General features: G+C 41.5%; 1 protein-coding gene across 3 annotated transcripts in view; it reads right to left on the bottom strand.

The window, feature by feature from the left end:
* PCSK5 (proprotein convertase subtilisin/kexin type 5) overlaps nucleotides 1-15,990 on the bottom strand; it is a 233,342-nt gene that overhangs the window by 82,930 nt on the left and 134,422 nt on the right. For all 3 annotated transcript variants that reach the window (XM_050329291.1, XM_050329293.1, XM_050329292.1), the window contains exons 11-12: nucleotides 2,125-2,242; nucleotides 946-1,134 (exon numbers count right to left, since the gene is read on the bottom strand). In XM_050329291.1, the coding sequence (XP_050185248.1) occupies nucleotides 946-1,134; nucleotides 2,125-2,242 (307 nt within the window). The remainder of the gene's footprint in view (nucleotides 1-945; nucleotides 1,135-2,124; nucleotides 2,243-15,990) is intronic.

Raw genomic sequence — 15,990 nt, 5'->3', positions numbered from 1 at the left:
AACTTTTGAGAAGATTTAAGCATGATGGCAGAAGAGTTCTCACAACACAGGTCTGATATATGGGAGCTTTTGCAATTCCTGAGACATATAACATCAGCTAACATCAACTTTTATATGGGAGCCAAGCTTTGTGTCTAACAGAATGGCAGTCATCTAAATCTGCTACCTGCTAAGGAAAAAAAGATTCCCTATCATACTATGGTCCCATTGGGAAGAATATTTCTAGCCACATGGAGAAGTATAGAACCATTTCTTAGTGCAGATTTAACTTATTTGCACATTTGGAAATGGGGTAAAGTTTGAGAAGGTTTCTGATGTGTCTTAATGCCTTAACCATCTCTGGTAGGAGGTGGTGGTGTTGATCATGGATTTAGTGAGATTTACCTGGCAAAGTCTGTCAGTGTTTTCTTCCAAGAAAATGTCAGTGTTGTCCTATTATGAGCTTTTCATGGGTTGAGTATATTTACTTTGAAAAAAAGGATACAGAAATTGGTAACACCAGGAACTTAAAGAAAACAGCAGTAAAGAAGCCCTATTCTGATTTTTATTACTAGCAAAAAAATGTAAAAGAAAAGAGAAAAATGAAAAATAAGTGGCTATAATATATAGAAACACTTCCATTCAGCTTCCTTATGAACACTGAGCCTATTTTCTTCACATTTCCCGCTATCTAACAACTTGTGAACCACACAAGACTATCAAAATTGACTAATCTTTATTTTGGAGACTATGTCCTTCAACAGTTTTACAGACTAGTCTTCCAAAGAGATCATAATTTTTGAGTTCATTTGTACATCACTCTGCCCATCTCTCTCAGAAAAAATAAAGAGCCTGTGTCTGCCAGCAACCCTGCTGTAATGACTTGTCTATTCTTTGCTGACATGGACATCTCAATGCAAGCTCTGCAAGCTGCCTGTACTGTGAAGCTCTGTTGTCATACTATACCTGTTGGCCAAGAGCTGTGACCTAGTTCCAGATGGAGAGGTTAGGTAAATTGCCAAGTCTCCACGCCGAGGGTGAGTAATAGTGATGCGCACAACCACATGCTCCAAGTAGATCACATGGTGGTTAGGATTATCTGAACAGCCAGTGGCTTTGTAAATGGAACGGACAATGCTGTCAGGTCGTATTGTTCTGTAAGAGAAACACAGCAAACAACATCAGTATTTCTTGCTTTTTGTGTAAAATAGAAAACCACATCTTTTTTGTTTGGTAGTGAATGCTTGGTAGTGGGACAACTGAGAAGTCAGTAGCCTATAACCATTGGTTTTAACATGTAGTTCCTAGCTAAAAATATCATCACAGGGTAATTATTTTGCTGCAGCTAATGGCCTGTGTTTCTGTTAAGCATGCACACAAGGTAAAATAGGAATAAGCCTTTGGGACAGAGCATTTTTGTGGATTAGAGGCCAGCTGAGAATTGCTAGGATTGTTATGGGATCACAGCTGGTTGCTAAACCCCAGGAAATGCCTGGCATAGTTACAGTCCTTGCTTACGTAACAGCAAGTATTACATATTAACTGTACTGAATGGCATGTGGTTTAAATTGGCATGGTATCCTTGCAGACTATACTAGTTATGGATCAAGCCTGTCAAATACAATTATCAAACAATAATCTTAATGCTTTGAAAGTGTGCCTTATGATTGATGCTGTCTCTATATCCATACAGTGCACAAACAGAATTTTGCTCTTAAGCCTGGTTCTATAGACACCCTATCCTAGCAAGTGAAAAACAGCTTAGTCTCTGAGCTAGAGACTCTCCTAAGACTATCTGAGAGAGTATGGAAAGTGTATTTGCTTGTTCGGTCCTGGACCGGTAAGTCTGTACTTTTCTTAAAAGGGTGACTGAAGTGCACTCAACCAAACATTGTTCCTTGGTGCGTCACCTCTATAAAAATTTATCGTTATCTAGTCTGGCCTGTTTTACACCTTCTAGGTGTTCTTTAAACTGGGACCTTTTCCCAAGCACTACAGGGAACAATGTTTACAGGCAAATGACCTGACACCTGTGAATGTGACAGATATTCCTGGTATAGCTTTCAAAATGCAAGGGAGGGGTAAATTATACCCAAATTCTTTCCATAAATTTATGCCAGCAAGAGTTTTGGTAGCGGGTATTACTTGATTTGCCGATCTGTGTTCTCCACACACACATGCTGTGGAGGGACCGTGGTCCACTTTTCTGCTTCTATCACCATTGCTTCAGCATCCATCAATCCAAATCCATAGAGGTGGCTCACTGCAAGGTACAAAAAGAATGGCTGCATTTATAACATAAAACTTCGGTTTGCATCCTAGCCTAATTCCAGACAGTCACATCCTAACAGGAACTGCTTCTCTTCTACTTCTTCCTTGCTTTCTCTCAAAGCTCAAAAATCCCACTGCCAGAAACATTAATGACTATATCTAATTTATTCACTGAATCTGTTCACTGCTTTCTTACAGAAGTGGCATGAAGAGCTACCTACCTTGCAAACTACCATGGTAGGAGCTACCTACCATGAGAATTGGAGAATGCCAGAGGATAAAACTGCCTCTGACTACCCTTTGTCCATGTGCCTTCATTTCACTGTCTTATATGAGATAATATTAAAAGGTGTAAAGAACCAGAGGAAGGTTATTTCTATTACTCCAGTACCAAACACATGCATGTATATGTATTGAAGGTAACTGAGACAATAAATTTAAGATGGAACAGACTGTCTTTTGTTACTGTGGTATTCTCTTAACTTCCCTGAGTGTAAGCAGCATGTGGATGCTCTCCTGTTCCTGTATGCAATATGGTTGCTACTAACCAAACAACCAAGTAGATCCAACATTTCCCTAAAGCTGTGCATGACGAGGGTGAAAAGCACTTACAGAATCAGCTGTGTGGTTTTGGTTGCTATTCCAACCAAAAGAGAACATTGCAAATGGATTTTGATTAATTAGAAGAGCTGCTAGACATGTTGTTTTATTATGTCAAGTTGGGGCTCTTGATAAAGTTCTGATAGCAGGTGTGAAAGAAAAAAGCTACCACAGGGAGGAGATTAGATTGCAAATATCAATACATGAGTTTTGCTTGCTACCAGGACAGTGCCACCAGGAAATCCTCAGAAAAAAGTAAGTGCTATTTTAATCAGCAATGCAACAAAGCATAATGTAAGTCATCCTAACTCTGCACTTTGCAGAGGGTTTGTGATAGCAATCTCTATTGCCAAACTAGAAATCAAAGGACTCTTATCCCAAAAAAATCCCCAACCTTATCAAACAAATACAGAGCATAAAGATAATCAATGTTTAAGGATCTTATCTTTCAAACATGGCAGTACCTAATACTGTCTGAAACTGCCAGCTGAAAAGGGTTCTTCAGTGAAAAATACTGCAAGGTGTAATGACTGTCTAATGAACTGGTTTTCTTCCCACCTCCTTCTCCCTGAGCCCCAAACTGAAGTGCACATAGGATGAAAATGTTCCTTAGGAGACAACTACACCACTTCTGCCAAATGAGGCAGGCATCCTGTGCAGAAATGAAACACAACTAAAACACATGAAAATAATTAAATTCAGCTCTCCTTCAGCCTTCTGAATTCTCTTTTATGTATTTCAAAAACAAATGGACAGGGGAAGAGATGTCCTATTTTTCATGTGGGTAGAGGTAGCCAGAAAGAGGGCAAGGAAAGCTCAGATGAAGAAACTTTTTGTACTGTCAAGAAGATTCCTGTGATGGAAATCTCCTTAGTCTTAGATGCCATCTTGCAAAAACTGCATTTGATGATGAGCACATATTTATCTGTGCAGACGTTTGTCTGTTCGTATACTAAAATTTTAATTAGCAATCATCCTGTTATCTCTGAAAATCAGTGGGAGGAACAAATCTTACCTCGCATAGTCTGTAACTGTACACAGTTACTCTGTGTAGTACATTCAAATAGGGAGGATTAAATTTTCACCAGTGGAGAATTTTTTTCAGTTAACTCACAGAAAATGCATTTTTAATTCCTGACAATTAGCAACTTACATTGACTTAGCACTCAAGTTGTCCAGTTATAATATATATGGGCTCAACCTAAATACTGAGCTCAAGGAAGAGCCAAGATTCTCCTCAACTCACCTTCTCTTACTCAGAAATAAGGGTAGAAGAGCACCTAACTTTGCCACCACCAAGCAGTGATCTTTTGATGGAAACTTAAGGGACTTTCAAACTACTCATCCTAGATTTTTTTTGCCCTAATATACACAGTAAAAATGCAAATAAAATCTAAAGAGTGAACTTTCCATCTTTCCCACCCTAACAATTAGTTGGGAGATAGAATTTAGGACTAGTTTTCATCCAAGAGAAAAAATTCCCAGTCAAGGTTGTGTGGTTGTGTTAATTGTCCATGATTCAAAGCTTAAACTCTTTTGCATGAGAGCAGAGGAAGGCATGAAAAGTTCTGCACCTGTTGGCTCCTTTTCTTTCTGCAGCTGAAACAGAAGTACATTTTTTCCTTGAAAGGCCTTCACATTGAAATAAAAATTTCCTGACAGTCAGGGATGTGGACAGCTGACACTTGGCTGTCTGCAACATCTGCACTTCAAATCCCTTGATACAGTGGGTTGGTTAGCAAGTGACTGTACTAGTAGAGGCCCGTCATTTTCAAAGACTAAGTAGCAGCAATTCAGGAAAAAATCACAGAGCTAAACAAAGTAGATGTGTCTTACAGAAGAAAGCAGATTTTGTTCTCTACTGCCTTCAAATTGCATCCTTTCATCTGCATACATGCTAGTATTGCTGTGCCAAGGTGTATCTCCCTGAGGCTAAAAATTACCTGAATGGTCCACATTGGGCCATAAATGTCTTCTGGGAAACACCTGGAACTCTCACTGATTTGTTTGCAAAGTTGACTTCTGCTAACCCAGATATAAAAGCAGTATCTGAAAGGTACTGATGATGGCAGAGTGGGATAAGTTAACTAACTGCAAGTGTAAAATGCCTGCAGACCTTGCACCAATCCACTAATGTTACACTACATTATCACTGCTGTGAATTCCTACTGGGGTCAGCTGATGCTAGGAATCATTAGGTATGTCAGATGGGATATTGAGCTGTTTTGTAAGACATTTGGCTTTCAGAGAAAAAGTACAAATGTGAGGTTTGTGCAATGTAAGCTGGTGACTAAGGAGCAGTGCAAGAGTCTGCTAAGGAGGGTTGCTCTTGTTCATCTGAGGCACTGAAAAATGTGAACATCTTATGATCAAGCTCTCTGTTGGTAGAACTGTCTTGAATTCTCTCTCTACTCATGCAGCAATGTAACTCATCATTTATATTTCTGCAAAATAACAGGCATACACAGAGCTTTACAGAGGTAGGGCATGTTTTAGATAAAAACTTACCTCCCACAACACAATGTAAATACTGAGTTTTAACTAATCTCTTTAATCTTATCACTAAAGAAAATAACATTTCTCAGGACTTCATTTATTAATCTGTGGAGTAATTCCTCCACTAGTGCACCACGACATCAAGGCCTTCTCAGCTGCTGGAGAGACTCCCCTAGTTTTTTCATAATCCCTTTGTTTTTGTCTGAAATTGCTATTGAAAATTCATTAACTTTCTCATTTATATACAAAGAGTATGCAAAGCTACTCCCGAATCTATAGGCAGAATGTATACCCCACTTGATTTTAGTAAGAGAAATATGAATGGCTGGTCTTGATATATCATAACACAGAATCAGGTAGACTTCAGACACTGAAAACACAACGTTTCCAGTGCAGCTAAACTTGATTTGTTAGGCTGCAGTTTTATTGCCTGTCATCAAGATGTCTCATCAGTTACTTAGATGCTAAGCCTCCCTTGCTGTTTTACTCATCTGACAAAAGCACTGCAGAATATTTTCTCCCTGGTATATTTTTGGCCTTTCCCATACAGTATTTTATATACTCTGAAAGCAGTATTTGAAATATAAACACTTTGTATACACATATCAAATACTAAATCAGAAAGAGAGAAATGGTAATATTTTCAGATTGTCAAATGAGGAATATGCAACATCCTTAACTAGACTAATCTGTTTGATTGTAAACTATTATGACTTTTTTGTTATGCTACTATAGAATCTCGATGACTGACAAAATAGGAATCTAAAATGCCCCTTATACTGTGGTTTTCTTAAATATTTAATTCCATACTGCTTTAATAATTCCATATTGCTTCTCTGTCAGTTGCTTAGTATATAGAAATGTTTCAACTAGGAAAAACAATTGTCTAAAGAAAATTAAGGGACAAAAAAGGAGAAATGTTATGATGACATGGCTCACACTATTTTGTCACGTCCTATCTAAGAGAACAATGTTCTTGAATGAGAATTCACCTTCTTTCAGCCATATTGCTACTTCATGTCAACATATGACAAGTAATCTGTGATAACTGGGTGTGATTTCTGAAACACATAACTGTTTTACAAGCCAGTAACACAATCATGCAAGAACATGCTTTTTCATTCTTGCTTTTAAAACCAATTTCCTCAAGCTTTTAAAGTTAAGCATATTTTTTCGTATTTTACATGGAACTGATCCCTCAATTTTTCTACTTAAAAACAAAGCAAAGGGCAGACTAAGTCCTTCTTTCCCACAGAATTCCTGAAATCCATGATTTTTTTAAAGACTCATCAGGGATGCTGGAAGATTGAGTTCTTACACTTACCACCACACTGGAGAGGGTTGTGAAGAACAGAAAGTTGCCAGGTAGATTTGTCTTAAAAGTGGCAGCTACAAAGATGCACAGTGAGAATCTGAAGAGCCTCTATAGAAGCACAGAGTGGTTCGGGTTAGAAGGGACCTTTAAAGCTCAGCTACTCTGACCTCCCTGCTGCAGACAAGGTCATCTTCCACCAGACCAGGCTGCTGAAAGCCCTGTGCAACCTGGTCTTGAGCACTTGTGCATCCAACAGCCTCTCCGGGCAACCTGTTCCAGTGCCTCACCATCTTCTTCACAGAATCATAATATCATGGAATGTTAAGGGGCTGGAATGGACCTTAAAGATCACCTATCCCAACCCACTTCCATAGGCAGGAACACCTCCCACTAGACCAGATTGCTCAAGGCCTTATTCAATCTGGCCTTAAACACTGCCAGAGCTGTGCCACCCACAACCTCCCAGGACATTTTGTTGCAGAGTATAACCACTGTCACAGTAAAAAATTTCTTCTTAATATCTAACCTAAATTTCCTCTCTTTCAATTTGCACCCACTGCTCCTTGTCCTATCACTACAGTCCCTGATGAAGAGTCCCTCTCTGGCTTCCCTGTAGTCCCCCTTTAGATACTGGAAGGTTGCCATGGGCTCTCCACGTAAACTTCTCTTCTCCAGGCTGAACAGCCCCAGCTTTCTCAGTCTGTCTTCATAGGGGAGGTGCTCCAGTCCTCTTAACAACTTCATGGCCCTCCTCTGGACTTGCTCCAGTAAGTTCCATGTCCTTATGTTGGGGACACCAGAACTGAATGCAGTAATCCAAGTGGGCTCTCATAAGAGCACAGTAGAGGGGGAGAATCACCTCCCTTGACCTCCTCGCCACGTTCCTTTGGATGCAGCCCAGGATTTGGTTGGTTTTCTGGGCTGCAAGTGCACACTGCTGGCTCATGGTGAGTTCTTAATCAACCATCACTCCCAAGTCTTTCTCTTCATGGCTGCTTTCAATCACTTCTCTGCTCAACCTGTAGATGTGTCTAGGATTGCTGAAACCCAGGTGTAGGATCTTGAACTTCACTTTGTTGAATTTCATGAGGTTTGCCTCGGCCGACCTCTCGAGCCTGTCAAGGTCCCTCTGGATGGCATGCATCCCTCCCTCCAGCATGTTGACTGCACCAGCTTGGTGCTGTCAGCAAACCTGAAAAGGGTGCATTTGATTCCACTGTCCATGTCACCAACAAAAATGTTGAACAGTATCGGCCCCAGCATCAACCGCTGAGGGATGCCACTTGTCACTGGTCTTCATGTGGACAAGGAACCGCTGACCACAACTCTTGGTATGTGGCTGTTCAACCAGTTGGACCAATGAGTGGTCCATCCATCAAATCCATGTGTCTCTAGTTTGGAGACAAGGATGTTAAATGCTTTGTGCTTCTGTCCCTATCCACCAATGCTGAGGCAAATTTGTCAGGCATGATCTCCTCTTTGTAAAGCCATGTAGGCTGTTACCAATCACTTCTTATAAAAATGGTCTTCATTATGCCACCTTCATTCCTTTTAAAACAGTTGTCCCTTGTCTTGTCACTACAGGTCTCAGTAAAAAGCCTCTTTCCATCTTTGTTTAAGCACTCTTTATATATTAAAAGGCCACAATAAGGTCTCTCTGGAGGTTTCTGTTCTCCAGGCTGAACTACCCCAGCTCTCTCAACCTTTCTTCACAGGAGAGGTGCTCCAGCCCTTTGAACACTTTCATAGTCAGAAAGATGCTAACAGAATACTTTAAAAATTACTTTTAAGTTTCCAGTTTTATGTCAATTTCTGATTATTGTATTACTACAAACAATTTCTTCAACAATATACTAACCATGGCTTTACTTGATAATAGGTTTGACAAAAAAAGAAGAGGCCTCTGGATTTTACATATTTATTTTCTGCCCAAAAGCTCCTATTCATTGATAAAATACAACACAGATTGCCCAGGAACACTAGTAGGATAGCTAGTAGAACCTAAATCTCCAGTAGCCAGTGTACCTTAGTGAATAGCTTGTATGCAACTCTGACACTGCATCACCTCCTATGAGACTTTGCAGTCATTTTAAAAAATAGCCCTAGGACACTAAAACATTACTGAATTAAATTCAAGATTCCATTCACATCCTGGCAGTTTTTATTTATTTCAGGAATTTAAAACTCATGTGGTTATTAAGTAGACATTGGTTGACAGAAGGGACTAAAAGTGAAATCCCCTTCTGGGTGATCAGAGTCAGGCTCTACTGGTAGCTACAGCGTGTACCACCCAAATAGTTCCCCCTCTCATGAGTGTTAGCAGCTTAAGGACACAAGTTCTTAGTCTTGGGATTCAGCTGGTCCATAGTCAACAGTGAGCATGTGTACCAAACACTGCCATAAGAAGTTTCCCCCTTACCTGCAGTTTTTTTCCCCCCACCCTCTGATTTATTTCTCAGAGCTTGTTTAGGAATGAGTAAACCAGTTTAACACAGTCCTCAGAGCACATGGTATCTACTGTGTCCTGCATATGAGGATGTTCTACTCAGTCAGAGAAAATACAAGTGAGCCTTGCTGAAAAGCAGTGACGAGGAAGCCTGGCTTACTTCTCAGCCTTCAAAGAAGCAGAGTTGTGACAGAAACAGAAAACCTGACTACTGCTGGCTGGAGATTGCTAGGATAGACAAGCTGTTGCTTCTCTGCAGCAGCATTTGGCAGTAAATCATAAAGCCTCTACTGAAGACATTCATTTATATCCCTTGAAATAAGTCAGCTTATGTGAATGGAATAAATCTGAGGATTATATGCGTTTACAGGGGAGAAGAAATATTTGCCAAAATAAAGTTGGCTAAGAAGCATCTACAGTAATAGAAACTATAATATTTTAACTAGGAGTAGCCTTTTTAAACTGGATTTTAATTTTTTTTTTTTTTTTAAAGCACAAAGATCCATTGAAACGCATGGCAGTTCGCAAACTTTCTTTGAACAAAAAAAACCATTTTGTGACTGCACCACGGAACACCTTTTAAAAAAATATATACATTTCCTCTATTAGGAGAAAATTTACCCTCAGAGGTACATTTAGAATTCCTTGGTAGCTCAAAAGCAGCCAAATGTAATTTCATTGTATCAAACAATAAAAACACCTTTTGTGCTAGGCTGCAGCTCAGAACAGATTATGACACATGAATCAAAGGCACTGTAACTGGAAATCCCAACAGATTGCTAGCAGGAAACACAAAGATAGCATTTCTATGCTGTCAGATGTATCAGGCACACGGCATCCTTCTTGTTCTGTCTCACACAATGGTTCTGTCTGTTCTGAAGTGTCAGAGCTCCAGCAGGATATTTACACTCAAACTAATTCCTGACTGATTTTGGCTGAGTAAGGATACATAATACTCAGAAAAATCACAATAAAACCTTTTGTAAATTGTTTAATAATAATGGTGCTGATTTTTAGAACTAAAACTTTACCAACCTTATCCCAAAGCAGAGAAATTAATTAACTGAGCCAACTTCACACAATTCCCATAGAGCTATGTAGTAGATTCTCATCAGTAACCTGATGCAAAAGGAAGATAAACAGTAAGCCAAGTCTACAGAGATAGCTGGACAGTTGTGGATGAAGTTCAGCATCACCTGACTTAAAAACAATTCCTCAAAAGCTGATTTTTCTGGAGGGAGAAAGGGATACTATCATAAATATAAATAATTTCAGGCACCTGACTGATCCGAGTTGTCTTATGTAGGTCCCAATTTTTACGAGAAATTCTACACCGTGACAGGATGTCTTAAGGGCTTAAAACTCTACACTGTAGATGGTGTGATCTGCTTCCTAATCGGCCTGAATCCTAGTTCCATTAAAGTGGGTACACTATGATAATAAAACTACAGTCAGTTTTGCAATTACTGAAAGGTGCTATAGCAATGCAACAGCAATGAAAAACTCTGATGTTCTTAAAGGCAAGTGCTTGTTGTTTTTTTAAAGAGACAGAACTACCCCACATATGCAATGTCCACCGTTGCCCTGGATGTATACAAGCAAGTCATATTTGCCTATGACATTTGCACAAATGTACTGCATCAACAATTAGTATATAAAGAGGTAATGCAAATGCATATATCTTTCAAAGACTTTTCTTTTAAAATTCAGTGTTCAATAGCTAAAATTACAGACTTGTGCTTTGGAGAATTTTATCACTTTATCAGTCATTTTTTTAAATTGTTTGATCCTGGTTCTTCTTCTTAATACTGCCAAGTAGAAATTTCCATTTCACATTATGTGGTAGACTCTTAGGTTATGAGTCCACAGGGGAAGACTTTTAACTCTCCCCTTCCTCCCTACCCCCCAATTCTTTGCAGAGTTTTCACAAAGGTCTGAGTTGGGCTCCTTAAAAGGAAATAATATGAAAGGTTATCATTCCCATGGCTTGCATCCTGTTAGTGCTGTAAGTCCACTTGACAGTGCTTGGAATACTAGGGAGCTGCAGAGCATAGTAATTATGTATAGCTTTATAGCTAAGACAAACGGTCAGGAAGATCTCAGTTGTTGAGCTGAGGCACTACTAGTTAAAATTCTTTGTCTGCTATGCTGACCATGGTTTGGTGACAATTCTGAGTGTTATTATAATACAAATATAAAGCTTAATTTTCATCTTGCCTGCTGTTATTCCTATTTTAGAGCCATTTAATTTACATTTTAAAACACTAGTAAACCTGACTCAAAATATATGATCCTAGGAAAGCAACCCATTGTAAGACCAAATGTCCATCCACTTTCCTTTATCCCAACAGAGGCTTGAAGTTTCTGCTTAAAATCCGTTTTACATTCACAGATTCATTTCTTGCTTTTCAGAGACAGCAGAAAACAGGGTGTTGCAGACTCAACAAGTAACTGAGAATCTTTGATAATGAAGAGTTTGAGGCTGTGAAAAGTAATTATGCCCCTCTATTTCTCTAAAAGATTCCCCCTCCTTCTTTGTACACCTCCATTTCTGGAACTATATAGACATACTCCTGATCTTAAATGTCTTTCAACTGGAAACAACAATGTGTGTACTTTGGTTTGTGTTATAGAGAAAAAAAATTCAATAACCACAACCTAGGCTGCATAGTTCAATATATTTTCCAGCTCCCTTCCCCAGATCCCAAAGAGATATTTTAGTTCTCACTCATGGCTAGCAGAGTTCAGTTACCTGGCAATTTGTTTGAGTTTAACATATGAAACACTTAAAAATTCTTAATGCAATTTTAAGTTAAAAACCCCTTTATTTATAGCTGCAAACTGAACTGCTACATGCAGGAAAGAAACAAGAGTCACCTAGAAAGGTTGCAGTGTGCATCCAATAAAATGACAGTAATTTTAAACTTGTGGCTAAAACATGAAGGTTTTTACACCACTTTTCCTCAACCATCTTGATTTCCAATCCCACCATGGATTTTTCTCTAGCCATCACAATGATTTCTGTATGAAACACTTCTAAGGGTTATGTTATTGACTCTGCGATTCCTATGATATTTAAATGTGGACGAGATTCCTGAGGACACAGACCTTTCCTATCATATATGTTCTGTCAGTGCTGGGGGAGACACTTTCAACCACTGTTAGACTACCTAGTAATTGGAGTTGGTTAAATTCTCTCCGTTCCAGATGCTAATCTAAATGCTGCTCTGACTTCAAAGAACTTCTAGTCAGGGTTATAATGCAAAAAATTTCAGATTAATCTAACCAATCCAGCTAATAGAAGACTAATGATTACCTATGTGAGAATCAACATCTCTCCTCAGACTTTATATCTACCAACCTCTTAAAGACCATCATGGATACAGGGCTAGACTGCCTTTTCCAAAAATACATTTGCTTTTCCAGACCTCCTGCTGTCAGCTGCCTAGTTAGAATCAGAATCATTTAGGTTGGAAAAGATCCTTATAACCATCAAGTCAAACCACTAACCTTACACTGCCGAGTACTAAATCACGTCCCCATATGCCACATCAATACAAGATTTAAACGCTTCCAGGGATGGTGGCTCTACCACCTTCCTGGGCAGTCTGTTCCAATGCTTGACAATCCTCTAAGAGAAAAAATTTTCCTTAATATCCAATCTAAACCTCCCCTGACACAACCCAAGGCCATTTCCCCTTGTTCTATTGCTTGTTACTTTGGAAAAAACACCAACTCCAACCTCTTTTCAGGTAGTTGCAGAGAAAGATAAGGACCCCCCAAGTCCTACCCTTGATCCAACCCCACTGTGGTTACTAGATCATGGCACTCAGTGCCACATCCAGCCTCATCTTAAAAACCTCCAGGGACAGAGAATCCACCACCTCTCTGTGCAGGCCATTCCAATGCCTGATCAGTCTCTCTGTAAAGAACTTCTTTCTAATATCCAACCTAAACCTCCCCTGGCAGAGCTTAAGCCCGTGCCCTTTTGTCCTGCTGCTGATTGCCTGGGAGAAGAGACCGACACCCACCTGGCTACAACCTCCTTTCAGGTACTTGTAGAGAGTGATGAGGTCATCCCTGAGCCTCCCCTTCTCCAGGCTAAACAACCCCAGCTCCCTCAGCCTCTCCTCATAGGACTTGTGCTCAAGTCCCTTCACCAGCCTGGTTGCTCTTCTCTGGACCTGCTCCAGCACCTCAATGTCCTTCCTGAACTGAAGGGCCCAGAACTGAACACAGCACTCCAGGTGTGGCCTCACCAGTGCTGAGTACAGGGGAAGAATCCCTTCCCTGGACCTGTTGACCACACTGTTCCTGATCCAGGTCAGGATGCCATTGGCCTTCTTGGCCACCCGGGCACACTGCTGGCTCATGTTCAGCCTCCTGTCAATCCAAACTCACAGATCCCTTTCTGCCTGGCTGCTCTCCAGCCACTCTGTGCCCAGCCTGTAGCGCTGCAGGGGTTGTTGTGGCCAAAGTGCAGGACCCGGCACTTGGCCTTGTTGAACTTCATCCCATTGGAATCAACCCAACTCTCCAATCCAGTCCAGGTCCCTCTGCAGAGCCCTCCTGCCTTCCAACAGGTTGACATTCCCTCCCAACTTGGTGTCATGTGCAGATTTGCTAATGATGGACTCAATCCCCTCATCTAAATCATCAATAAAGATGTTAAACAGGACTGGGCCCAGCACTGATCCCTGGGGGACACCACTGGTGACCGGCCGCCAGCTGGATGCAGCCCCGTTCCCCAGCACTCTCTGGGCCCAGCCAGTTCTTAACCCAGCACAGAGTGCCCCTGTCCAAGCCATGAGCTGCAGCTTTTTCAGGAGTATATTATGGGAGACAGTGTCAAAGGCTTTGCTGAAGTCCAGACAGACACATCCACAGCCTTCCCCTCATCCACCAGGTGGGTCACCTGATCATAAAAGGAGATCAGGTTGGTCAGACAGGACCTGCCCCTCCTAAACCCGTGCTGGCTGGGTCTGAGCCCTTGTCCATCCTGTAGGTGCTGTGTGATTGCACTTAGGATGATCTGTTCCATAACCTTGCCAGGCACTGAGGTCAGGCTGACAGGCCTGGAGTTTCCCGGGTCTGCCTTGCAGCCCTTTTTGTAGATTGGCGTGACATTCGCCAATTTCCAATCATCTGAGACCTCCCCAGAGAGCCAGGACTGTTGGTAAATGATGGAGAGCGGCTTGGCAAGCTCTTCTGCCAGCTCCCTCATCACCCTAGGATGGATCCCATCTGGTCCCATGGACTTATGTGGATCCAGGTGGCTCAGTAAGTCACTGACTATTTCTTCCTGGAATACAGGGGGGGCTATTTGGCTTCCTGTCCCTGTCTACCAGCTCCAGAGGCCAGTTGTCCTTAGGGCCACCTGTCCTACTGGTGAATACTGAGGCAAAGTAGGTGTAAATACCTCAGCCTTCTCCTCATCCCTGTTAACTATGTTCCCCCCTAAGTCCAACAAGGAATGGAGGTTTCCTTGCCCCTCCTTTATTAATGTATTTATAGAAGTGCTTTTTGTTATCCCTGACAGAAGTAGCCAAATTGACTTCAAATTGTGCTTTTGTCTCTCTAATTTTCTTTCTGCATGACCTAGTTATACTCCTAAACTCACCCTGAGTAGCCAGCCCTATTTTCCATAGTCTGTAAGCTCTCGTTTTATCCCTGATTTCCTTCAGAATCTCCCTGTTCAACCAAGCTGGTTGTCTACCCTGCTGGCTTGCCTTTTGGCACACTGGTACAGCCTATTCCTGTGCACTCAAGACTTCCTTCTTGGAGCACGTCCATCCCTCCTGTACCCCCTTGTTTTCCAGGGTTTTTTCCCAGGGTATGCTCTGGACCAGTCTTCTGAACAAGCCAAAATCTGCCCTCGGGAAGTCCAGTTTAGAGATTTTATTGGTGGCCTTCCTTGCATCCCTGAGTATTGAAAACTCTATTATTTCATGGTCACTGTGCCCCAGGTGGCCTCTGACCACTACATCTCCCACCAGCCCCTCTCTGTTGTAAACAACAGGTCTAGTGGGGCCCCACTCTGGTAGGTTCATTTACCAGTTGGAGCAGGAAATTATCCTCTATACACTCCAGGAATCTCTTAGACTGCCTCTTCTCTGCCGTGTTGAGCTCCCAGCAGATATCTGACAGGTTGAAGTTGCCCACAAGAACAAGGGCTGGAAATTTTGAGACATCTGCCAGCTGCTTGTAGAATAATTCATCCCCTTCATCATCCTGGTTGGGTGGTCTATAACAGACTCCCATTAGGATGTCAGCCTTGTTGGTCTTCCCCTATTCTGATCCACAAACACTCAGCCTTATCATTGGTGACCTCAAGTTCTACAGAGTCAAGAGACTCTCTAACATACAGAGCCACCCCTCCACTCTCCTACCCTGCCTATCCTTTCTGAAGAGCTTGTAACCATTCATGGCAGTACTCCAGCTGTGCAAGTCATCCCAGCACGTTTCTGTGATGGCAACTACGTCACAGCTTTCCTGCTGCACGATGGCTTCCAGCTCCTCCTGTTTGTTGCCCATGCTGCGTGCATTTGTGTACATGCACTTCAGCTGGGCTGCTGATTTTACTCTTCATCGGGCTTTTCATCCCTGGGCTTCTCTTTAGAGAGCCTCGATTCAACCCCTTCCTCCTTCAAACCTAGTTTAAAGCCCTCCTGATGAGCCCCGCTAATTTATGGGCTGTAGTCCTTTTGCCCCTCCTAGATACATAAAGCTCATCGGATGTAGGAAGACTGGGTACTCTGGAGTTTGGCCCATGGTCAAAAAAATCAAAATTTTGATGGTGGCACCAATCCTTTAGCTACCTATTGATAAGGTAGGCTTTCCTACTCTTCTCCTCATTCATCTCCTCATTCATTCCAGCAACTGA

The sequence above is a fragment of the Myiozetetes cayanensis genome, unplaced genomic scaffold (assembly GCF_022539395.1).
Source record: "Myiozetetes cayanensis isolate MyiCay16 unplaced genomic scaffold, myiCay2020 scf4, whole genome shotgun sequence".
Classification (NCBI taxonomy): Eukaryota; Metazoa; Chordata; class Aves; order Passeriformes; family Tyrannidae; genus Myiozetetes; species Myiozetetes cayanensis.
The sequence above is the reverse complement of the archived record's forward strand: the minus strand, read 5'-3'. Positions and strand labels throughout refer to the sequence as shown.